At 41.2% G+C, this 27128-nt stretch overlaps 1 protein-coding gene across 1 annotated transcript; it reads left to right on the plus strand.

Moving 5' to 3' along the window:
* The first annotated feature begins 8908 nt into the window (after window positions 1–8908).
* SEC11C (SEC11 homolog C, signal peptidase complex subunit) lies at window positions 8909–26766 on the plus strand. Its single transcript, XM_081318702.1, has 7 exons — window positions 8909–9134; window positions 13457–13506; window positions 18303–18412; window positions 20180–20329; window positions 21390–21509; window positions 22722–22779; window positions 23809–26766. The coding sequence occupies exons 2-7, from the start codon at window positions 13465–13467 to the stop codon at window positions 23860–23862; spliced, it is 534 nt and encodes a 177-aa protein (XP_081174828.1). The 5' UTR covers window positions 8909–9134; window positions 13457–13464; the 3' UTR covers window positions 23863–26766.
* Window positions 26767–27128: the final 362 nt, after the last annotated feature.

Below are 27128 nucleotides of genomic sequence, written 5' to 3' on the forward strand. Positions count from 1 at the left end.
AACTTTATATGCCAATCAAACTCCGTACTTTTATTTTTCAATCATATCACCAGAGGCAGGTTGTGTGAGCACACAACTGTTAAACAGTCTTCCCTTAATGGGTAACCTCTTTCTCAACCAGAAACCAAAATTTTTGGTCACAATATAGGAGTCACACATCATATGATATGATTGACAGCCATACTGCAATCTGTCTGGGGTTGGCTTGCTGTGCTGTAGAAACCCAGCTTTTATTTGACCCTGGGGCTACATGTGTGAGAATTGATTCACTAGTGCAAGAATGTTCATGTCATATTTAATTATTGTTTTGCTAACACTGGCTAAATTCACACAATGTGTTTAACCAATTACGGGTAGTCCTCAACTTACAACCATTTGTTAAGTGACCATTTGAAGTTACAACAGCCTTGAAAAAAGTGACTTGTGACCATTTTTCACACTTACGACCAGTGCAGCATCCCCAAGTTCATGTGAACAAAATTCGGACATTTGGCAATTGACATGACATTTATGATGGTTACACTCCTAGGATCTTGTGGTTGTAAGTTAAGGACTACCTGTAAAGGGGAAATCTGTATTCCCCAAAATGATAAACCTTGACCTGGTCAGCCTGATGGCATGCTGCCAGATCAAAAAGGGAAAAGTCATGAATGAGCTAGAGACTGAATCATTCATGTGTGTAAACCCAACCAGCAGCAGCAGCATCGCCATTTGCCATAATGACTATCAATATGTAATTCTAATTTCAGTTCTCCTTTTTCCCTGTTTCCTGCCCAACAGCAGTGGGTATAAATAGTATTCTTTCTCTGAATGACACTCCATGCAACTCATGAAATAATCTGTGAAAACACCAATTTATTAGCATTAACAATACCCTAAGATTGCGGTTTTCACAGCATTCGACAGGACAACTCCACACCCAGGACAACTCCACACCCAGGCCAACTTAACAATTTGCTACTTTGTTGAGACATAAATCCTACTTTAGTCTAGGGCAGTCAATTCCCAGAGAAATGTGTTTGCCATCTAAGAGGGGTTTATAAAGGACCTGTCAGTAAAATAGTTGTGAATCACCTGATTTCTTAGTGTTCTTTTGATGCTATTTTCCTTATACAAAAGGTTCTGAGTTATCACACAGGTGATTAAACTTGCATTTTGTATCCATAAATGTGTTTCCTTTATGTAATTTCACAGAAGCTTTCACCAAGTTTACCAAGATTATATCACCCAGCCTGCTTATTTTGTATTTACTGACTCTGGTATTGTTCAGCTGATAAAGATGCTCTTAACATAGTAGCTGCAGGTTTGTGCTCAAAATTCTGCTAAATTACTTGTAATCCAGGCAGGCCATATTAGTATTTGAGGTCAAAGAAAAAAAAATATAACTTTTCTTTTGGTTTCCTCCAAATTAAAATGCAGAGGAGCAACTTGAAAAGGCAATACTTCCATAATGGGAAGACAGAGTTTCCCTTCATGCGTTGTTGGCCCTCTGCATATATCCCTCTGGTCTTTTGAGAAATTACTGCTATCCTTGTTTGTGTGCAAATAAGGCTATCTTACCCAACAATTTCCAGAGGGCATTTTCCATCTTAGAATAGTCTTTTTTTCCCAGACTTGTTTTGAGATATTTTTGCAAACTTGGTGAAAGCTGCAAAGTACCAATATATATCCCACATCCCTAATACGGATGGGGAGAATTGTGGAATTAGAAACTGAGCTACAGGTAGTCACTGACTTACAACGAAGCTACAATGGCACTGGAAAAAATGACTTATGATCCTTTTTCACACTTACAACTAATGCAGTATCCCCATTGTCACAGGAGCAGAATTTGGATGCTTGGCAACTGGCATATATTTATGACAGTTGCAGTGTCCCATATGATCACTTTCTGACACCTTTTTCTAGAACATAATCTACAGTGAGACAGGCTGCCATTTTCTAAATAACCAAGTCTACCTATCCATGGTGGCCATTTAATGAGACATAATTTCCAAATGCCAAATTCTCTACAGTGGTGTTTCTCAACCTTGGAACTGTAAAGTATGTGGACTCCAGATCCCAGAATTCCCCAGCCCCCATGCTGTTTGCAAGCTGGCCTATCAGTAATTTGCTATGGGATGGTTGCGACAGAAGGCAGACTTTTTTTTAAAAAAATGTATGTGCGTTTCTTTGTATGGTTATATATCATATTTAGGAACTGCCCATCTCCCACACAGAGCAATTCTGGGTTGTGTACAAGTAGACATAAAACATATGGGATGCAATGGCTCAGTGGGTTAGGACGCTGAGCTTGTCGATCAGAAGGTCGGCAGTTTGGCAGGTCGAATCCCGAGTGCCGTGTAACAGAGTGAGCGCCTGTTACTCGTCCCAGCTTCTGCCAACCTAGCAGTTCGAAAGCACGTGAAAATGCAAGTAGAAAAATAGGGACCACTACGGTGGGAAGGTAACAGTGCTCCGTGCGCGTCTAGTCATGCCGGCCACATGACCACGGAGACGTCCTCGGACAAGCACTGGCTCTTCGGCTTTGAAACGGAGATGAGCACTGGCCCCTAGAGTTGGAAATGACTAGCACGCATGTGCGGGGGAACCTTTACCTTTACCTTTTTAGACATAAAACATAAAAGCTATATATAAATATGATAATAGAAGGCAGTTTAAAAAAGAATAGAATGATTAAAATTAAAATTAAAAAGACATGGGACGGGCCTTAGGGTGCTCAGCAGCCCTATGGCTGCATGTTCCTCTGCGGGCCTATATATCAAATTTGTAAAGCTGCCTATCTCTCCTGAAATTATTGTCAAATGCCTGGGGAAGTCCAAACCCTTCTGTTCACCATGATGCCGGATCAGTAGTAATAGAAAAAAAAATAGTAGAAGGAACTTTTCAGTAAGCCCTGCAAAGTGCATGAGCCAAGCAAATCCTGAAACGTTCTGTCGTGACCAATCCTGTGACAGCAACATGCCAACGAAATGATATTTCAGGACTCCTAAGTGGGCTAAAGGAATTATGTTAGATAAGACCTGAGGGCAAGTAGTGACAGACAGACTCATCAGTGGGAAAAACAAGCACTCATAAACGTGGGGTAAACACATTGGAACAGGAGCTTCATTTATCTCTGGAGTGAAAGGAACAAAAATGTAAATGATTTTTTTTCTCCTAGGGATAGTAAGAAGCTCTGAAAATTCATTTCTCCACCTTCTGGCTAAGATCAAGGGTACTTGTTTCGAAACTGTACATGGCAGCATTCGTTTGCGGACAATATTGTACAATTAACATGATGTGTGTTCCCCAAAATGTGGAAAGGAAAGTACTAGAAAATATTAGAAAGTATTAGCTACCTGAAAGAATTAAATAGATGTATAAATTAAAATTCTACTTTCTGAAGCAATCAGTCTTTGACCTTAAAACAGACTTCCTACCTATTTCATACACCCATTTTAAATAATAAATAAGCTCCAACTGGTATCAACAAGATTTCTTCCCAAGGGAAACAGTATGTTTGAAGGAGCGATTTTCCTCTGGATTAATAAAAATTTCCACCTGGTGGTATCTGCAGAATTGTAGACTTTGATCAAAATGACAAAATGAGCATTGCAACATTGTGATGCATGCTCCATCGCTTATATAATGCATGCAAAATCATTATTATAAAGGGGGCAAGTCTTCCCCCATGACATTACAGTGTTGTTTCCCTCTTGTTCCCATGCCCTGCCCCCAAACACCCATAGCATCATTCCTGACTTGCTGCAGAGATTATCACTGTCAACCTTTCATTTATGTTCACTGTGTCTCATTTGGCAGGAACTGAGTTTGAGCCATACCATTGAGGTAAAATGAAGCAATTTCTTCAAGTAGCTAACCAGGGAGAAAGCGGTCCCCAAAGCTTCCACACCTGTTTGCATTGATTCAGGTGACCCTGAGGATACAGATAACCCCCCAAGTGGCCTCAATGACTCTGAGTGCTATCAACCAGATGACTGCAAAGAATGCAAATCCTTCCATTTCCCAACATTCAGTCTAGAACGAAGAAGCTTCTTGAATGAGTTGTCCCCAATGCCTGGTGCTGAAGCCAATGAAGAAGACCAAACACGAGCTGCAGGTTTTGTTGTCTTTTATTGAAGCTCTCCAAGAAAAGGGATCCTGGCCAAAATGCCAAGAAATCTCAAACCACAGAATTAATGAAGTTTTGTACGTTTTCTCTGAAGTAGAAGGCCGGGTAAGGTGGGATATAAAAGAAATATCATCCAATAAACATTTCAATAATAATCTAACCATTATTCTATTGGTCTCTAGCATTCCCTATTCCTAAGCCCTGGCTAATGAATGCTTCCGGAGTTATCTAATACACATACTATTTGCTCCAGGCCATCTCTATTCCTAGCTTCTAGCTGAGCTTGCAAGATGCCTAAGTCTTTTGTTACTTTTATCAGCTTTTTGACCATACAGAATTGTTACAAGCTTTACACATGCATATTCCCTGTGAATAAGCATTCTTTGTTCTTGACAGACAAACTCCCCAATTACAGGATTCCTGGTCTCCTTTCAAGTGTATCCCATAATCTTGCTTTGTTTTGACAGACAGCCCATCAGATGAGAAATGAAATGTTTTCAAGGGAAAAAAACCCCAAGAAAGTCCAGTTGCCTTTTGGAAAAGCACCTGAATGATTGAGAATTTCCATAGACATTTAACCTGGGAGAAAAGCTGATGGGGACCAGATTCTACCTCTTGTTTTCCTGACCTGATGGCTTGTGCTGCATGCTCATTTTTAGCTCAGCTTTACTGTCCCTGTGTTCTAGGAATTAAATAAAATTAAATAAAATAATAATAAAAGCTGCATGTAATGTATTATAATATGGATCAACTGCATTGAATCATCTTAAGTGTTGGATTGAGAAAGGAAGGGTGTAAGAAGAGACTGAACTGCCATTTGTCTGCAAAGTATAGGATCTCCTGCCATAAGTAGCAGGTTGGACTAGATCTCCAAGGTCCCTTCCAACCCTATTGTGTTCTAAGTTTAATAAATTATGAATAAAACACAAACAGATACACACATTTTTATCCTTCTTGAAGGCCATAAGAACTGTCTGAAACTGGAATATTGTGGCCATCTTAATTTACCAAGGCTAAGAAGAGTTTGCACGGTCCCTTTAGCTTTTGATTTATATACCTCTATCAGCAGTTACCAAGGCAGCACAATGGGATAGAAGTGAAAATGCTCTCTACAATGTTCTCTCTGTAATCATGGACCCTTTTTTCTTCTCTTTCTCTCTTCACCTCAGCTACAAAATGTAATAAGTAGTGTTTGTATAGCTCGTCTGTTAATCTTTTTCTTTCTTTTTTTCAGCTAAGCAGTTGCTGGCTTTTAAAAACCAAGCAGTGTTTGGGAAGGCAAATAGCCTGGAGATAAACATTACTTACTGATAGATGGGCAGCAATAACTGTCCAGATATATGAAGGCCACAGTGGAGTTAGAACTTCAGTTGCTGCATGTTTACATTTATCCACCATTCTCCTCTACCCTCCAGTGGCTTGTGTAGATCAAAACATAGGAAGAATGGTTGGCTAAAATGCAGTGGTGGGATTCAGCCAGTTCGCATCAGTTCGGCAGAACCAGTAGCTACTTTTTGTTGCCCAGGCCCAGAATGGACTTCCGGAAGCGGCATCCGCACAAAGAACCGGTTGTTCACATATTTGAATCCCACCACTCCTAAAATGTAGGCTAAAATATATGAAGAACAGTTACAGGACTTGGGTACGTCAGTTTAATGAAGAGAAGGATGAGGGGTGACATGATAGCAGTGTTCCAATATCTCAGGGGTTGTCACAAAGAAGAGGGAGTCAAGCTATTCTCCAAAGCACCTGAAGGCAGGACAAGAAGCAACGGATGGAAACTAATCAAGGAGAAAAGCAACCTAGAAATAATGAGAAATTTTCTGACAGTTAGAACAATCAATCATTGGAATGGCTTGCCTTCAGAAGCTGTGGTGTTCCAACACTGGATGTTTGTAAGAAGAGATCAGACAACTATTTGTCTGAAATGGTATAGGGCAGGGGTAGGCAACCTCGGCTCTTTTATGACTTGTGGACTTCAATTTCCAGAATTCCTGAGCCAGCTTGGCTGGCTCAGGAATTCTGGGAGTTGAAGTCCACGAGTCATAAGAGAGCCGAGGTTGCCTACCCCTGGTATAGGGTTTCCTGCCTGAGCAGGAGATTGGACTTTTTGCCTGCCACTACTCAGCTCTTCCTCATTTCACAGCGTTGCCCACCCCCCATTGTTGGTCTGCCATGCTGTTCCATTGCTGTTCAGTCACTGGTTCGCTGTGCCGCAATGTTCCACTGCCAACGACAACAGTTGCTCCACCATCACATGCCACAATACCCTTCCTGCTGCTCTCAGGCTCCAGTTCACTCTACTGCCCCCTGCTGCTGGCTCGGCTCCCTGCTCTGCTGCCACTGCTTTTTACTCTGCAATCACATTGCTCCTGTTTGCTGATCTGCCACTTGGAGGAGGAGGAGTTTTATGATCAGGTTTAATTTGAAAGTGACAGAACCTGCAAGCAAAATGTGTAAGGCAGAACATGGTGAAAGCGATTGGTTCTAGGTTGGCAAAGCAGTGAGATAAGGCTGTATATGCTCTCCCCATTTTCAACTTATGTGCTCAATGCATACTGAGCTAAGATAACCTTTTTTGTCATTTTTACTACACCCATACATACATATATATATACATATAACTATTAATCACTGACCATTTTGAATACAAAGCGGAAAGGGGAAACTTGAGAGTTCACAAGATTAATGCTATAGGGAGCAAAACTGTGACTGAATCTGAATGCTCTGTTTTGGAGGAAGGATGGATTGGAAAAAGATGACCTGAAGATGGTTCTAAAATTGAACAGGCATCAACAACGCTAACTTGATAGCCGAAAAAACAAAGAATCTGCAAGTTCTAGTAATAAAATTCAAGAAATATAGTGGCAAAATGTATCTAATATTCAATACGAATGAGACTAAACTAATATCACAGCCGGTACAACAACCAGCCCTAAAACTGATAATGAAGTGGTAGATAGCTTTTGCCTTTTTAGGATCAACCATCAACAGTTACCAATAGTAATGTGTGGCTGTGAGAGTTGGACCATACGGAAGGCTGAGTGCCGAAGGCTGGATGCTTTCGAATTGTGATGCTGGAGGAGACTGTTGAGTGTTTCCTGGACTGCGAGGAAATCAAATCAGTCTCCTAAAGGAGATCAATTCTGACTGTTCTTTGGAAGAACAGTAATGTTCTAGATCTTTTTGGGGGGGGGATCTTTTTATTAATTATACTTTTTGTTTACTTTCTACCTCAAAATGAGAAGAAATTCTTCTGTCTGCCAATTTTGGATTCTCATATCTCTACAACACAGAGAAATACATATGTAAAAATCTCCAGAGGTTTAAAAATGGTTAGGGAGTAGTAGGTGTTCTGGGACACAGGTGTCCGACTCCTGTATGCAGTTATTTATGCTGTATTATGCAATGAAGATGAAAATCCTTTAGAATTTCACCTCTTAAATGTTAGCATTCCAATAGCCTTTGCATCAAAGTCCGCAATAGTTAGTGCCTTGTCACTATTTATGAGTTTGGCTGCAGCTGATTTAATAGTTGCCCTTCCTGAAAATTTAAACGGGTTGCCTTAAGGCATACAGAACATTCCCTTGGCATTATATCTCTGTGTTTTTAAATACAGTGTGTCCTTCCTTTGGAAACCTCTCACTTTTGGAAAGTAATCAGGCAACAGAGTACGATAAGATATCCATCTACAAAAACCCAAAACATTTAAAGCAAATGACGCAAAATAATTCATGTGAATCAAACCTCGTTATATTCTCACTTTATGGTAATTATATTTTTATCCCACCTTTATGTATATATACAGTATATATCTCAAAGCAGAGAACATACCAATACTCCTATTTTCCCACAACCACCCTGTGAGGTGGGTTGACTGAGAAAGTGCTACTGGCTCAAAGTCACCGACAATCACCGTTAGACATGGCTACAACTTTTTGGTGGGTGCATCACTTGTAATGATCTTCAAAATCCATCCAATTATGATTCTTATGCAATAGCAGAAAATGATTAAGCTCACTGCCCAAGTGAGGTATACAAGGAAACACAATCATGGAGTGAGTGGAGGAATTAAAAGGAATTCTAAATCAAAAATTTCTGAGTTACGCTTAAAGGCACTTCGAGTTCTCAATAAATGCTAAGCGATAAAATGCTAAATCAAATAAAATCAAACGATGAAATAATGTAAAATACATGTTCACAGAACCTATTAAGACAAAGGCCAGCTTTTTCATAACAAATCATCCTAGGTTTGCAAATTCAACTAACTACTCAGTCTACACAGTATTTTCTCTCCAAACACTTCTTAGCTCCCCCCAACACCAGCCTTCCACATCTTTGCCACGCCTACTCTCCCTTCACTCATCTCGACTAAGCCCCTCCTCTTCTTCTTTTCTCCAATCAACAATGTACACGGATAGGAGAACCTTACAAATAGTTAGCTGCCATCCCTACGCCCGATAGAAGCATTCGAATTAATCTCCCCGCAATCAGTTCAGAAAAGTTTCTCACTCTCGTTCCTTTTCTATCGGACTTCTGTGACTTTTTTTTTAAAAAGTCGCCCTTCACCGTACAGTTAGATTTTCCCTCCTTACCAAAAGGATAATCGTTCAGGCAAATAAGCGGGACGCCCAAATGGCCAATTGGAAGTTCGTCCTTTGCTTTTTTCATTGCATTCTGGGATGGGTAGTTTCCCGAAACTGCAGACCTCGCTTTCGAGTGGCGCGAGTGCGCAGAGGAGGAGACTACAACTCCCAGATGCCTCGGGCCAATCTCTGGCTCTATACTATAGAGTCTATAGGATCTGGCGAGCAGCCCCGGGGAAATGGGCATGGGCTTTGAGAGGCGGAAGGCGGCAAGCGCAACCTCCGGGGCTCTGCCGCCCTCTTGACCGCGGCTGGCTGGATCAGGAGGCGGGAAGCGGGGCTGGCGCCGTCTTGGGCTGCTAGGGGACGAGTAGAAGTTCTGGCGTAGTTCGCCTTCCCTTGTTGCAGGGAGAAGAAGAGGAAGGGGGAGAAAGGTGAGCGGCGAAGGGAGCAGCTGGCTGGCTGGGCTGGAGATGAAGGATCGGGGGTGGGGGGGTTTGCTTTGAGCCGGAGTGGGGGATCTGCCTCCTCGTGGGGAAGCCTGGGCTGAGTTCTGCCTGGACCAGGGGTCTTCAAACTTGGCCCTTTTATGACTTGTGGACTTCAACTCCCAGAACCCCTCAGCCAGGCATGCTGGCTGAGGAATTCTGGGAGTTGAAGTCCACAAGTTATAAAAGGGCCAAGTTTGAAGACCCCTGGCCTGGACTCTCCCTCCTTTTACTGCCAAGCTCAGCCTGCCGTAGGTGGGAGTCTTTGGGACGGGATGGGCAGCGGTCCATGGGATCTTCTGGACAGGTTGGCTGGGGATGATGGGAGGCTAGTGGGTGTGAAGCCCTTGGTGCTCCCTGAGCTGGGTGGTGTGCTTGCAGACGTTGCGTTGCCAACTAGGGTGTGCTTCATTCCGACTTCGCACTCTAGTGGTGCCAAGTAAAACTTCGAAGACCAAAATGAAACCCAAGCGGCTGTCGTTTATAATAAAGGAAGCGTGATCACTGTGCTTTCGAAGGGTGTGTAAATGTTTCGTCTCCTTACGGATGACTGGTCTGTTTGAATGCCAAGCTTCCATGAAATTCCCTGGCATTTTTAGATTTGGTTTGATGAAATGACCTGGTTGGGTAATGAAATGCCTGTAAGCCAACAGTCCAATTCAGATGCCACCAAGATCTCCACAGTCCAACCCTGAACTATAGATATTCTCTTCTGTTGAAACTAGTGAGTCCTGACAGACCCGTTCTAGGAACCCATTGCAGCTCACTGAAGCAGGTGACCGAATTGACCGAACTGTATTTGGCTTTGTACAAGGGACTGAATCAAACTTTTCTCAAACGGGGGGGGGGCACCTGTCCCCATCCCCCACAGGGCACGGTGAAGAAAGCAAGAATCCCATAGACATCCACAGAAATTAGGATAAGGATTCTCCTTTCCAAAACTTCAGGAATCTCCAGTCTTTTCTTGTTAGTGTGCTCATTAAGTTTTGAATCTTTTCTTGAGCTTCTTGTAACCTAGATTAAGCTGCCATTTAGCTATTAAATTTTTGCCCACCAAATGGAGAGGTAATATGAGATTAGCTACTAATAAACTATTCTTTTTTGTTGATTATTTTTCCCAATTTTTTCTCAGTTTCCCTTGCAAACTTTCACACTGGTTTTCTGCAACATGCTATACCACAGAAAACCTCAATAAGATTAACCTTCAAGCTAAGGAGGTTAAAGAAATTGTTGGTCTAACCACCAAATTAAATGCATTGTCTAAATCCAGCCGTATTATTCAGTGTTGACAAACCTGCAAGATTTGACTGGGTACACAAAAGTGGACTAAATTTTACTGTGGTTTGCTATGGCAAGTTGTGAACTCAGCCAGTTAGCATCTGTTCAGTAACAGATTAAACAAATCTCAAGGTGTGAACTTTCTCGCTGTCTATACATCCACACCATTAGTATTTGTATCTGTTACATTGTGTATAATATGTAATCTGTAGGAAACCTGGTTGATTGTGAGATGCAAATTCATTAAAAAGATTGGGCATGCATTAACTGGGCATTTTTGATATACAGTTGCATTAGTTTTACAACCATTGGGATTAAATTCAGTCCACTGCTGAGGTCTTGGAAATCATGATTTGATTTCTGAACAGAATATTTCTGCAGGTTTTTCAGTCTGCTTGCTTTATGTTAGAAAAAGTTGCTAATTTCTGACTGTGTGTGTATTCATAACTTTGTTTTAGCATATGTTGCAAAGGCAGTTGCCTTCTGGTTGAGCTCCTTCTGCCATGTGTATCTTTTAATAAAGTGTTCCCATGCAACAAATTTGGGAAACAAGAGCTGGTGGCAATTAAAATAATATGCCACTATGGCCTCTCAAGGTATAAAGTGACTTCATATATCCTTTTAGAAAATTCTGTGTCAAAGCTGAATGTCTGATTTTAGATTCTTTATATTGGCACCTAGTTACTTCCACACCATGGAATGTACTTCCCTTCAGAAGAGCATTACAATTTGCCCCTGTTCTCCTTCCTCTTGCAAAGAGTTAATATATTCCTTTTTAGCCAGAGTACTAGTAAAGCTTGTTATATGAGCATGTAGTATTACTTTTTTATTCAGAGTGTTATGTGGTAATGACCAATACACACACACACACACACACACACACACAGAGTGATAAAAAACTATTAAACTAGTGAAAAGGCAACGAGCCCCGTGGTTGGGTGCTCCTCTGGGCTTCCCACATGCGGCCTTAGAGCCATGTTTTAATTCCTTTTTGGAAAGGTCAGGAGAGTGGGGACCTGCCTCCCCTCTGGGGGAATAATATGCCACAGGGCAAGGGCAACAGCAGAAAAGGTTCTCTTCCTAGACTCCACCAGTCAGAGTTCTTTAACTGACAGGGCCTTCAACATACTTTCCCTGCCTGACCGGGTGGGATAATAGATAAAAATTTCTAGTGTTGGAGCATTCACAGCTTCTGGAGGCAGGTTGTTCCACTGATTATTTGTTCTAAATTTCCTGACAGTTAGAACAATTAACCAGTGGAACAACCTGCCTCCCGAAGTGGTGAATGCTCCAACAGTGGAAGTTTTTAAGAAGAGACTGGACTGCCATTTGTCTGAAATGGTATAGGGCAGGGGTAGGCAACCTTGGCTCTTTTATGACTCGTGGACTTCAACTCCCAAAATTCCATGACTGGCTCAAGAATTCTGGGAGTTGAAGTCCATGAGTCATAAAAGAGCCAAGGTTGCCTACCCCTGGTATAGGGTTTCCTGCCTGAGCAGGGGGTTGGGTTACATGACCTCCAATGTCCCTCTCAACTTTATTATTATTATTATTATTTATTTGTTTGTTTGTTTATTTATTTATTGGGACTTATATGCCGCCCTATCTCCCGAAGGACTCAGGGCGGCTAACAACAGTAAAATACAAATAAAATACAAATATTAAAAATTAAACTATATCTATAGCCCCAACTACAACAATAAAACCTTAAAACCATATTAAAAACCCCTTATCATCAGTCCAGGTCAGCCTGTTGGAAAAGAAATGTCTTAAGGTCTCGACGAAAGGACCGGAGGTCTAGGGTCATCCGGAGCTCCAGGGGAAGCTGATTCCACAGGGCAGGTGCCCCCACAGAGAAGGCCCTCCCCCTGGGGATCGCCAGCCAACATTGTCTGGCCGACGGCACCCTGAGGAGGCCCTCTCTGTGTGAGCACACAGGGCGATGGGAAGTCGTTCCTGGCAGCAGACGGTCCTGTAGGTATCCCGGGCCTAAGCCATGTAGGGATGATGATGATGATGATGATGATTATTATTATTATCATCATCATCATCATCCAGATGTTCAGACTGGATTTGGCATTTTTGTCTACTTATCAAATCCTTACCAAAGACCTGGGATAGGCAGTTGTGGATGTTTGATGGTATTACAGATATCGTCGCAGGATGGAAGCACTTCCTAGTAAGGCTGCCTTTTGCAATTGACAAATGGTAAATTTGTCAATGCCAATGGTGTTCAAGTGGTATTCGAGTTGTTTTTGGATTGCACCCAAGGTGCAATAATAATAATAATAATAATAATAATAATAATAATAATAATAATAATAATAATAATAATAATAATTATTATTATTATTATTATTATTATTATCATTATTATTATCATTATTATTATCATTATTATGGGCAAAGATGGTTCCACAGGTAACCTGGCCCATGCCCTGTAGTATTTTATAAGTCACAACCAACACCTTTCATTGGACCCGGAAGCAAACCGTCACCGACTACAGTCTGCTCTCTGGGCATCTCCACAGGACTTTCACTATGCTTGGTATCCAACTGGAAATGAATCCAAGCAATTGGATCCTCCGAATGCACAGAAAATTCCTCTGACAGCCCTGTAGATGGGCCTTTCCCTTCCTGAGAAGACTGGATAAGCCTAAATAGGGCCACTGGAAGACACTCTGGATTCATTAAGAGCAGACAAGTGTTAACTGGAACTTTGAAGATATAGGAAATATATCTATAGGGCAGCAGCTTGGAAGAGAGTCCTGTAACAAATAAGGCTGTTTCCAGTTTTAATTTTTTAAAAATAATAAAATGGGTGGAGGGATTGAGACTGAGCTGATACAACTGAAATCTACCAACCCACTTGATCACTTTCAGAGGTGTCAACTCTCGTACCCTGTTTATTACAATTGGGCTTGGTTTTGGCACCCTTTTCACGCTCAATCCAGTTTTAAGAATAAGATCTTTGTTTTCTTTCCTTATAGCTCTCAAAATGGATATTTTTGGAGACCTGCGGCGAATGAACAAGCGCCAGGTAAAAGAGGAGTACAGTTTGTTTCGCTGGGTCTGCTTGTGAGCAATGACTTCAGCTTGTTTGTATCAAAATTGCTTGTATGCACCGTCTGAATTGATTTAATGAAAGTGATGCCTTATACAAGGCAGTTCCCCCCTGCTTAATGACCATTCACTCAGCAACTCTTTGGAGTCACGATAAGTGCTGAACAAATGGCATTTATACCCAGTCCTCAAAGTTACAGCTGTTGGTCACATGATCAGAATTCAGGCACTTGGTAGCCCATCTACGTTTACGATCACAGGGTACCCTTTAACAGCCCTCACCCACGTATCTCCGCTCCTCTCTTTGCTTTAAACCAGGGGTGGGGAAACTATGGCCCTTTTATGAGTTGTGGACTTCAGTGCTTGTGCTCTTGATACCTGGATGACCTTTGCCGGCTTCTTGCTTCCTGCCATCTTGCTTCCACTTTTTTTTTTTAATCCCATTTATATCCCGCCCTTCTCCGAAGACTCAGGGCGGCTTACAATCTAAGCACAAATCAAATGTGCTTAGCAATAGCCTTCATTCTATGTATATGCCTGCTTATTAGGGCTTTCCCCCCCCCAAGCGGCATTATTACAAAGTCAGCTTATTGCCCCCAACAATCTGGGTCCTCATTTTACCTACCTCGGAAGGATGGAAGGCTGAGTCAACCTTGAGCCTGGTGGGACTCGAACCTGCACTAATTGCAGGCAGCTGGTGTTACTTAAGGAGGCATTAGCCCACTGCTCCACCAAGGCTCTTTTGATGTGACACATCAGCCAGGCCCTTCAGGAAGCAGAAGCAGGGGAGAGAAAGCCTTGTGTGGCCAGCAGCTAACTCCCAAAGAGCCCAGTTGGGCAGGGGTCAGCAGCAGCAAGAGCAAGAAAAGGGTGAAGATCGGATGGGGATGGCAGCTGCAGCTGGGGCTTCGTGCTGCAACACCGGGCTTTATGGTGCTAAGCTGGGCTGAGGCAGCTGCAGCTTTGTGCTGCAGTGCTGGACTGGATTGGGGCAACAGCAGCTTCATGAAGTGCCAGGCTGGGTGTTCTCACCAGCAATAATAATAATAATAATAATAATAATTTTATTTATATACCGCCCTTCTCCCGAAGGACTCAGGGTGGTGAACAGGGTAGATATATAAAAAATACAAAAATACAAAAGTTAAAAGAAAATTAAACATATGCCCAACTAAAAACAGTAAAAACATATATTAAAAATGACAATAAAAACCCAACCCATCCCCCATCAGGCCAGGCCGGCTTGTTCAAATAAGAGTGTCTTCAGATCGCGACGGAAGGAGTGAAGGTCGGGCGCCATCCGGAGCTCAACCGGCAACCGATTCAATAGCTCCGGGGCGCCCACAGAGAAGGACCTCCCCCTGGGGGCCACCAATCGACACTCTCTGATCGGTGGCACCCTGAGGAGGCCCTCTCTGTGGGAGCGCACAGGGCAGAGGGAAGTTGATGCCGGCAGCAGGTGCTCCCTAAGGTACTCCGGACCCATGCCATGTAGGGCCTTAAACACCATTACCAGTACCTTGAATCTCACCCGGAAGACAACTGGTAACCAATGCAGCTCACGGAGCAGAGGTGTAACATGGGAGTATCGGGAGACTCCCAACACAACTCTCGTGGCTGCATTCTGTACCAGTTGGAGCCTCCGAGTGGTCCTCAAGGGCAGCCCCATGTAGAGAGCGTTGCAGTAGTCCAGACGAGAGGTCAATGGGAGGAAGAAGGTGAAGGTCAGTTGGGGATGATGGCCAGCAGAACATTGGACAGCTTGCAGACCAGCTGAGGGAAAATACATGCTAGCCCCATCCACTTTCCTCATTATCCTTCCCTCTGACCATCACTAAAAGATTGATTGACCTTATGCTAGATTAAAGCAGGCAGGCTGCAGACCTCATGCTTTCCCTGGGCACATTCATTCAGCTGCCTGAACATCTTGAAATCAGCATTGATTTGGGCAACACAGGTTTCCACTTAAAGTTAATAATAGATGGATTGGATTGGAAGTGCAGTAGCAATGTGCAAAGGGTGGAGTCCTTGGTTCTCTCTGAGTTTGGTTGTTTGCTTGTAACATTGTGGGAAGCTAGTGAGTGTAGGGTTTGCTCTTTGTTTATATGCAGTAGCTTGTCCTACCAGTGTTGGTGGGGATGTGATTTTCTCCTTAATTAGACACCATTTTCTGCTTGATTGTTTGTTTGTTTGAAAGCTTTTTGATTAGGGCAACTGTTTTCTCTCTTTTTGTCTAGCATTAATCTCTGCTTATCTGGATGTTGGCTGGTGGAGAGGATGTGTTCTGTTCTTTTCGTTTCCTTCTTAACTTTTTTGTCGTCTCTTTTGAATGATGTGTAAATATGGTTTAACTCTATCTGTCTATTGATGGCTGATTTGTCCGAGTGACAAGCTTCCATGAGTTCCCTAGTTTTTTTGGGTTTAGCTTGGTCTAGGACAGGGGTCTTCAAACTTGGCCCTTGTATGACTTGTGGACTTCAACTCCCAGAATTCCTCAGCCAGCAAAGCTGGCTGAGGAATTCTGGGAGTTGAAGTCCACAAGTCATACAAGGGCCAAGTTTGAAGACCCCTGGTCTAGGATGTTCACAGTTCCCCAGTTGAAACTATGGTTAAATCTGTCCATGTGTTGTGAAATTTTCATTGTGTCTTCTGACTGCTAATGGATGTTCATGGATGAGCTCTGCTAGTCTTCTGTTTGTCCTACATAGTGGCTGTTGAGTCCTGTTCTTTTTCTTCTTGGCCTACCAATTCTCTTGGTTTACTTAAGATGTTTTGGGGGGCTTTAACTGGTTTGTGTGCTATGGTGATGGTTGTGGTAGTACTGTATATCTGCAAGCAAACCACCACGTTCAAAGAGCACCAAGGACTCCAACCCTGAGCTACATGCATTATTTCTATTGGTAATAAGTCGTGTGAATAAAGCAGTTTGCTATAGTACTTCTATAACCCTGCAAAGGTGTCTGTCACTCCAGGAACTGTGAGGGTTTTTTGTTTTTTTTAACTTTCAGAGCCAGTTTTGGTGAGGATCATGAACCTGTTTATGAGCGGGTGCAAATATTTATTTATTTATTTACTTTATTTGTATACCGCCCTTCTCCCGAAGGACTCAGGGCGGTGAACAGGGCAGTACATGTTGAAAGACAAAATACAAAAATTAAAAAGATTAAACAAAATGCCCACAACTCTTACAATAAGTTAAAACACATTAAAAATAGGTTAAAACACATTAATAAAACCCAACCCAACCCCATCCCATCAGGCCAGGCCAGCTTGTTCGAAGAGGTAAGACTTTAGATCGCGCCGGAAGGAGCGGAGGTCGGGCGCCATCCGGAGCTCAACCGGAAGATGGTTCCATAAATCCGGCGCGCCCACAGAGAACGCCCTCCCCCTGGGGACCACCAGTCGGCATTCTTTGACCGGTGGCACCCTGAGGAGGCCCTCTCTGTGGGAGCGTACTGGGCGGAGGGAAGTTGACGCCGGCCGCAGGTGCTCCCCAAGGTATTCCGGACCCATGCCATGTAGGGCTTTGTAGGTCATTACAAATATGTGGCATGAGCTGGTGCTAAGTAGCTTTTTAACAAGTTGTGAATCAGTGGTTCTGTTTTTAGGCTTCTACTGAGCTAGTACCGGGAGGCAAATAAATCTGTTTCTCTTGTTAGCAGTTTATTTGTTTTTAAAATAAATGGAAAACTGGGCCACCTCTTGGCATGGAACTTTGCACCATTACCCCCTGCAGACAAGAAAGGCTTAATGTTGTTTTTTTCCCCATGTGCTGATCTACTTTATGACTCTTCAGCTGCTGTGCTGTTCTTCTTGTTGATCAGTTTTTGATTGCCCTACTTCACACACATATCTGCCATACTGCTGCCTTCATTATAAAAATGCAGCACCCTGGGAAGATTGACTATTCTAAGGAAAGAAACCAGTGCCTATTGAATATAAAGATTATAAAACATTTATCTTATCTTATTTATGTCCCTGTTCTGCCTAAAACACTTTGTCACTCAAACCCTTGCTCTTTGTTCTGTTGAGGCAGCCAGGTGTGACTGCTTAAAACATGTTAAAGATGCTGAGCTTACCAGCTGGAAAGCTGACCGCCCAGGTTCAAGACCCGAGCATCATGTGATGGGGTGAGCTCCCGTTACTTGCCCCAGCTCCTGCTCACCTAACAGTTTGAAAGCATCCAAATGTGAATAGGTAAATAGGTACCATTTTGGTGAGATTACCACTGTGCACCTTGGCATATAGTGATGCTGGCCGCATGAAAGTGTCTTCAGACAATCCAGGCTCCGTTGGCTAAAAAACAGATGAGCATCACTTCCTAGAGTCAGACAGGGAAAACCATTACCCTTATCTATGGACAATGCCATTTTTTTTCTGATCCGTCTAATTATGGTAGATGCAGATACATGGTCTTTTGACTTATAGAGCCACTAAAAACCTGAAAGGGCAATACACCAAATAAGACAGTTTCCTATTCTCAAACCACATTTCCATCTGTCGGATCTACTTTTCATATCCAAGTTAATGTTCTTTAATATTTTAGTTGAAGTACCTTTATTTGAAATTATTAAGGTTCTTCGTTGGTGTTGTACGTGTGAAAATCAAATTTGTGTTTAGGATTTAAATTTGGAGATACTCGGCGGTGCATCCTGTAAAATCAAAAAATGAGTACAGTGCCTCTTGAAATAATAACCACAACAATGGTGATTATATGATCAAAGACCATACAGGAAATGTGTTCTTTTCATTTTGCTCTTCCTTTTGTTATAGCTCTATTACCAAGTTTTAAATTTTGCCATGATTGTGTCTTCAGCCCTAATGATATGGAAAGGCCTTATTGTTATCACCGGGAGTGAGAGTCCAATTGTAGTAGTGCTCAGGTATGTCTTCTTGTGAAGAATTTGTTTGTTGGGGTAGTCTGCAGCCCATAATTTTTGTCTCATTCCTGTACCAAATTGGGAATAGGAAAAGTGCTTGTGAGTGGGAGGTTATGATTTTTATAACCATTATTTCTTCAATATGTTCCCTAAGCTGTGTTAGGAAATTTGACTAGATCATAGTAAGCTAGCTGTTCCTTTTTGATCTTCTTCCTACAAAAATCAAATGCACAGGTATAGTATAGGTGGTACCTTGCTCAATAGTAGTAACTGTGAGAGGGATCTCGGAGTCCTAGTAGACAATCACTTCAATATGAGCCAGCAAAAAAAGCCAACACAGTGCTAGGCTGCATTAACAGAGGGATAAAATGAAGATCACGTGAAGTACTAATACCACTTTACAATGCTTTGGTAAGGCCACTCCTGGAATCCTGCATCCAGTTTTGGTCACCACGATGTAAAAAAGATGTTGAGACTCTAGAAAGGGTACAGAGAAGAACAACAAAGATGATTAGGGGTCTGGAGGCTAAAACATATAGGGAATGGTTGCTGGAATTGGGTATGTGTAGTTTAACGAAGAGAAGGGTGAGGGGTGACATGATAGCAGTGTTCCAATATCTCAGGGGCTGCCACAAAGAAGAGGGAGTCAAGCTATTCTCCAAAGCACCTGAAAGCAGGACAAGAAGCAACGGATGGAAACTAGTCAAGGAGAGAAGCAACCTAGAACTAAGGAGAAACTTCCTGACAGTTAGAACAATTAACCAGCACCTGAAAGCAGGACAAGAAGCAACGGATGGAAACTAGTCAAGGAGAGAAGCAACCTAGAACTAAGGAGAAACTTCCTGACAGTTAGAACAATTAACCAGTGGAACAACCTGCCTCCAGAGGTGGTAAATGCTCCAACACTGGAAGTTTTTGAGAAGAGACTGGACAGCCATTTGCCTGAAATGGTATAAGGTTTCCTGCCTGAGCAGGGGGTTGGACTAGATGACCTCCAAGGTCCCTTCCAACTTTTATTATTATTATTATTATTATTATTATTATTATTATTATTATTATTATTATTATTGTTGTTGTTGTTGTTGTTGTTGTTGTTTTGTTGTTATTATTAAAAAGCATTTAGTGTTGTATAAGTAGCCTTATTAGTCAACAACACTAGTCTGTTCTTTCATACACGATGATGGCAGACTGAGAAACCATGGGTAATTCTTGATTATAGGTCCCTACACCCAAATATACACCTGTTAAAAATAAGTACTGTTGGGCTCTTGGTGATTTCTGAACTTGGTTGCTTTCCTGCAGAGATTTCATTACAAGCTTAGGTAACATCGTTGATGTTGGTTGAAAATGTTCAAACTAAGAGAATACTCAAGAACTCAACATTTTAAGCCTGTTCTACATATATTCCCTACTACCGAAATAAGCATTTATTGAACTTTTCCAATAATGTACAATGACATTGGGCTTCTATAGATAAAGATTTACAGAGTTTCTTGCATCATTGAGATAATTTGATTAATTTAAATCTATTGTGGGTAAACACTTGAAACATTTTTGGTCTTGGGTGGAAACCAGAAGTTAAAGACTGGAAATCAGCAAAATAATAATAATACCAGAAATCATGGCCACATGAGATGGGGTGCTGCAAATGTAAATTGAATTGGTTGCCAAGAGCCCAAAATGTGATCAAACCCGTGTCAAATATCCTATGCTTATTTATTCTTTGGTAATCACTGTGTTAATTTTAAATATTCTTTTCTGCTTTTCTAGTGGTAGTATGGAACCAGCCTTCCATAGAGGAGACCTCTTGTTCTTGACAAATTTCCGAGATGACCCCATCAGGGCCGGAGAAATAGTCGTTTTCAAAGTCGAAGGAAGAGATATTCCAATTGTGCACAGAGTGATTAAAGTTCACGAAAAGTAATGGTGGCCACAAAATAATTCAGAGCAGGCCTATGTTGGGTGGTTAAGGCTTTTCAGAGCTGGCTTCCAAGTAGTGGGTAGTGTTAAGATGAGGAAATGAGCAGAATCGGGACAAAAATGATGTATTTATTTGTCAAATTTATTGGCCGCCCATCTTACCACAGGGTAAATCTGGCCAAATTACAATATTAAAAAATAAAACTATAAATAAAATACTACAAAAATATATAAAAAAATACAATAGCTAAAAGATGGGAAGGGAGGGAGTAACTTATTTAGCAACTTAACCTTTTTTTGTATATAGTGAGTCCTTGTTTTCTTTCTGGACCAGGCATGTCAAACACATGGCCACGCCCACCCCAGCAAAACAAATCACGATACGGCCCGCAATGCAATTGGGTTTGACACCCAAGTTCTAAAGCAAGTATATATGAGGAATCTGTGTCTAAACAGATAGTCCTTGACTTAACAACTGTAATTATGCCCCGGAATTATTGTTGCAGATTGTAGTCATTAAGCAGGTCATCACATGACCACACTTGATTTTACTACAGTATCTTGTTTGTGGCAGTTGTTAAGTGAACCTGGCAGTTGTTAAATGAATCAATTTTCCTCAATGGGTGAAAACCAGAAGTTAAATACTGGAAATCAGCAAAATAATAATAATACCAGAACTCATGGCCACATGAGATGGGGTGCTGCAAGTGTAAATTGAATTGGTTGCCAAGAGCCCAAAATGTGATCGAGTGAACATTGGAGGATTGTTGGAACTTTGAAAACAGATTGTGAACAGCTCTGGGGAGGTCCATTGTAACTTTAAACAGTCACTAAGCAACCAGTCATTAAACAAGGACTACCTCTGGTAGATAATGCACTGGGGAGAGCCAAATACTTCTTTAGCTCTGTTAGCAGGAGTCCTAAAACACCTGGACATTTATTAAAATACAGAAAGGGCAATATGTACGTGTTGCTATCTTATCACCTGCTTGGTAAGCAGTTGCAACAATGGTTATCACTGAGGTGCTGATCCATTCCCTCTCCTGTTGCTTGCTTGCAGAGAAAATGGCAACATCAAATTTTTGACCAAGGGAGATAATAATGAAGTTGATGACAGAGGTTTGTACAAAGAAGGACAAAACTGGCTAGAAAAGAAAGATGTCGTAGGCAGAGCCCGCGGGTAAGTTAAGTTAGATTATGCAAGCAGTCTCTTTTGTGAACGCTGGTACATCGTTGACTTACGCAGATGGAATTGTCTCTCTTGTCTTTCCCCAGCTAGCATTGTGGTTTGATTTGGAAAATACATTTATTTCAGGATGAATCCCTAGGGGCTTTGGGGCCACATAACAATCGTGAAAATTATTTTTAAGAGCTCTGGGTAACCCTTTTGACAGCAGGGATTGTCTGAAAATTGGTAGCATTTTTTTTTTAGGTGGAAATACATGTCACCCCAAATTTAAATTATTATTTTGATGTCTACAGCAGGTAACAGTACTTCTAGATGAAAGACTTGTAGGAAAGCCAGGACCTGAAGTCTAGATTGGGAAGTTAAAAAAAAATATCCAGAAAGAGTGCAATAGCCTCCATACTATTTCCAAGAAAAATGGTTGGACGTGTCCATGAGTTCCCAGAAGTCATGTCTAGCCTGAGGGGGAACCACAGCAGATAGCAACACCTTCCAGATCATGGTGGACCTTCAAAAAGTTAATCTGGTTCAAATCTGTTTGGTATTTGGAGGGGAGACAATGAGGAAATGCTAGGCCGGGAAAATGCTTCTAATGCAGTTTGCAGGGGCATAATGGCAAAAGGACCTCAGGAGTATCTGGTGTAACAAAATGGTGAATTAAGATGGGCCTTGGCGTGATTCAACAGGGCTAACAATATAGTCCTCGACTTACAACCGTAGTGGATCCTGCCCTTTACAGTTGTAAGTTGTGATGGTCGTAAAGTGGGTCACCACACGAATGACCCAATTTTACAGTCTTTTTTTCTGGCAGTCATTAAGCAAATCACCATGTTGTTAAGCAAACACTATAGTTTTAACAAGAAACACTGCAGTCATTAAGCATCGTAACCGGTTGTAAATGGTGGACTAGCTATATGTGGCTTCATGCAGGCAGCAACATTTGTAGCTTTCAGTGTTTTAAGAGGTGTACTAAAGAAACATTTTTAGCTTGTGTATTTTTTAAATTCTCTGTGGTTTTGTATTATCATCATATTGTATCTTATATTTAAATATTAGCAACCTTGATACTATTCATATGAAGAGACAGGATGTAAATTCAGTTATTAATATATAAAATCAATAATGCCTGACATTTACTGTTCACCAATGTTGAGTTAATGACTATATTGATTAATAAACCAACTCTCTTTAACTTCTGTCAATTAGGTTTTTGCCGTATGTTGGAATGGTGACCATAATCATGAATGACTATCCAAAATTTAAGGTGGGTACAGATTTAGCTGAGAATCTATAAAATGATCTTGAGATTTAGAATGAACAATATTGCTTATATAAGAGGAGAAAAATACTATCTAATAAGTTTTATCCTGTTGCTTGACATTTACCATTCACATAGTTTTCTCTTTGGGGCAGGAAATTATGGGAGTCATATTTTCAACCTATCTGGAGGGACCAGAAGGAACGTTGGGGGTCAGGCTGCATATCAATTTAATAATTCAATAGATTTGAGGAGGAGGTAGCCAGTTTTGCACAGTTTTGTCAGCAATTTGAAACTAATTTACTGAAGGATGTGTGAGAGATGCTTTGTGGTTCACTGAGGGTGTGAGAAATGTGGATTGGAGAGGATGCATAAGAGATGCTGAGGAGGTTGTAGAGGGTCTGGGAGGGTGCACCAATGCAAGGAGGAACTTGAGAGGCACTGCACGGATTGGGAGAAATATGTGTGACGCATATGTTGGGGAGGTGGATGGGAGGCGGGGGTCGGGGAAGGTGCAAGGAGGTACACATAAGCACTGTGTAAGTCAGAGTGGTGTGTGTGAGGTGCTGCGTGGGTCAGGGAAGGTGTGATGGGTGCTTAAAAAGCACAGGTCAGGATGCATGAGAGGTGAAGTCAGGGAGGGTGCAAGGAAGATGTGTCATGGCTGGACAAGTGTGCGAGAAGGTTCACAAAAGATGCCAAGCAAGTCAGAGAAGGCACAGATTGGGGTACAAAAGGATGCATAGGTGGCAACATGCAGGTCAGGAATATTATGCAAGGATACAGTGCAAGTCAGGGTATGTATGGATGCGTGAATGACTAGGCATGGCAAGAGCATAGAGAGGTAGGACTAGGTGGGAGAGACTTATCCCAGTGATTTGCTATCTTCTCTGCTGGCTTCCCCATTGACTTTCTGAAGACACCAGAAGGAAAAGTGGCAAGTAGCGTTCCTCAAAAACATATTTAATTTATGAACTGTGCTATGGCACATGGTGCCCACATTTAGTAATATGCCGTGTGTTTGTTTTTTCACAGTATGCTCTCTTAGCTGTCATGGGCGCATATGTACTTCTGAAACGGGAATCATAAAAGAAACTGGAAATGCCTCGGACAACTTATCAGCATAGTTATATGAAGAGATACTAATATATTTGAGACATCCTCTTGTCTGTGAATAATATGTGACATGTGCAAACCATATTGTATTTGTTTTGCTCCTCTTCATGTTGCAGTCTTAACTGTGGGAAGTCCAACTGCCTTCATTGAGTCACACTGAACATTTTTTTAATTATGTCCATCTTCTCCAACCTGGTTCAGCTCCCCAAATTCTCAGCCAAAAAAGTCTTTTGGACATCTTGGGTGAAGATTACATAAATTGTGGTCTAAAACCAAGTTAAAGAAGGCAACATTCTCTTGGTTGTTTTGTTATCAATTGTTTTAATTTCTACATGTTCACACAATTGATACCAAAATAGTGGTGAAATATCTGTGAGGGAAATGGTAGGGGCCTCATAGAATATGTGTTCACCTTTTCTCATCAGTGACAAAAATGGATCTGCTTATTTTTAAAATATTTGGGAGAATAGTTTCATATCCATGAATCTTGACTATACTGAGAACTTTAGTTTTTATTACACCTGTCATGCAAGGAACCTATTGATGCAATTTGTCTCACCTTCAGATTATTCCCATCTCCCACCCGCCCCACCCAGGCAGCAGTTCAAACAGTTACTGATGATTTGTTGAGCAATAGTCCCTTCTTCTGAATGATTTTACAAAAGCAGACAAATGCTTCTAACAAAGAAGTGAAAACTACAGTTTTGATTAAGGTTGTGAGATGCACCTTTCTGCAAGAGTGGTAATTCTTCAAGTTGCATTGCTTCCTCCAAACCAGCTTGAAACTCAAGAGCCGCGACGATATTATCTGAGTTACTGCCCTCCACTTATACAGGTAGTCCTTGCTTGACAACACTAATTGGGACTGGCAACTATGCCAGTGACACAGTTGTAAAGCATGACATCACTTGACCGTGCCAACTTAACAATGGCAGATTGTGCAGTTGGGATTCTTCAGCAAATCTCACGCACCATTAAGCATGACATCACATGATCGCCATTTTCAACTTCCTACTGTCTTCCCTATAGACTTCGCTAGTCAGAAACCAGCCATGAATGTTGTAAATGGCAATCAAGTGGCCGTGGGATGCTGCAATGTAACTACGTTTGATTGAAAAATGTAAGGTAGTTTTCAACTTACCACAGTTGAGCCCAAAATATTAAGTGTGAAAAACAGTCATAAGTCACTTTCTCCTAGTTCCGTTGTAACTTCGAAAGTCACTAAACCAACGGCTGTAAGTCGAAAACTAACGGTATGCTCCTGCTAAGTTCCCTTAATCATCAGTCAGTCCCAAGTGTTATATTGATTTAGATTTGCAGCCTAACAAAGCTATAGAAGAGTGTTTCTCAATTTCAGCAACATTAGGATGTGTTAGCTAGCTTGAATTCTGGAAGTTGAAATCCCCACATCCTAAATTTGCTGAGGGTAATAAACACCGCTATAAAAAGTAAGGAGGATGATTTTAAAAAGAAGTGATATCCTTTGCAGCTTTTTAAATTTAATATTTATAGAGGCGTTCCCTTATTCAGTAAAATATTAGAAAGCGCATGGTGCCCACACAACGGATATATTGTATCAGGATTGCAGTCAGTAAGTGACAGTTAACAGAACAATAGTTTAATATAATGTGAGAACTTGGTAATCAGTAACTGTTTGATGATGCCGTTTGGATGTATGTATGAAGCTCCATCAGCTCAAAGTATCTTTATTATCATGAAGTATGGTCCTGTGCTTGGATGTTTTGCCTGAAATGGCTGCTTCCCTATGCATTGAAAAAAGGAGAACAAAAAACTTTGTTATAGCAGTTAGACAACCTTGAAATAAGAATAGGACTACTGGAAGTAAGTGAATGTGAATGATACAAGATACTGGATCCAGACCAGGCCCAAAAAATCAGGAAGGCTAAAATTATAATAACAACATAATCTTGTAAGTCTGTTTATGTTATACCTTTTCCTCCTATTTAGTTTTAGTAAAATTCCTACTTACAGAATTAGGAAGTTTTCTGTCTCAGCCTCTTCTGAACGTTATCTGCCTGTTGTGGATTTAAAATTTCTTTTATTGTTCATTGTCCTGCCAATGGAATTTGCATATCTCCATCCAAGTCATCTTCTTTATTCTGTACTTTATACAGTACTTATACTGTACTTTATACAGTACTTTTGGGTTCTTGGTGTTAGGGGGAATTCTTGTATTCTTGCCGACATTTCATTAGTAGGCTGGGTAACATCCTCAGTGCATGTGAGAATGCCCCCTGCCTTTCTCATTAGTGGCCAGATGCACCAGGGTTATATCCTCTCCTAGTATTGAAATGTCCACAAGAAAACCACGAAGTTCAGCGCACCAAGAAACTAACGGTTGAATCCTAAGCTATGTATACGCTCTAATAGTGGAACAAGGAAATGGAGAAAAGTTTGGCCTAAAACCTTTTACTAGATCTGTGCTGTTGGCATAAGCCTTTGTAATTCCTATAGCTCCACTCAGATGGGGCTGGGAAATAGAATTTGTAGTGTAAAATCTCTACCCAAGATCACATTCTAGTTTCACTTGCTCTTCCAACTGTATTCTTAGCCTTTTAAATTCTTTTGGTGGCCTTAGGGGAATCACCTTAAACATGTGAATAATCTGGGTATTTTATTTAACTTCTGTCTTGCAATTTCATGGTAATAAATGTGTCAGTTCTTTGTTTTTTTAAAGTAAATTGCTGTAAAGGCTTGCCAGGTTTCTATGAAAAGACCCACAGAGAGTAAAATGAAGAACAAGCTGTCAATTACTGAGCTATATTAATAAATGTGATGCCCACCCACCGATCTCTCTTTGTTTTATCATGCTATGCAATAACATTAAAACATTGTTGTCTTGGTTTTATAACTTAACTGGATTCTATTTATTTTCTATGTATTTCTCTAGTTAATGTTGAGGATTTTTTCAAAAAAGCAACTCGGGCAAAACTTGTTTTCTTACATGGGAACGTTGCCATTAAACAATTGGGCCTTTTGTTATTGGTGTAGTCTTCTTACGAAAGGTAGTGATTTTATTTATTATATTTTAGATCAATAATATCATTCAATTAATGCAAGTAATCTTTCAGTTAGTGCAAGTAAGAATACAAGTAATCCAAATAACATTGATAAAGAACAAAATGTATTTTATATAAACTGCTAAGTATTTTATTGGTAGAGGACAGGAAGGCCTGGAGGAATGTTGTCCATAGGGTCGCGATGGGTCGGACACGACT

The sequence above is a fragment of the Vipera berus genome (assembly GCF_964194415.1).
Source record: "Vipera berus genome assembly, chromosome: 2".
NCBI lineage: Eukaryota > Metazoa > Chordata > Lepidosauria > Squamata > Viperidae > Vipera > Vipera berus.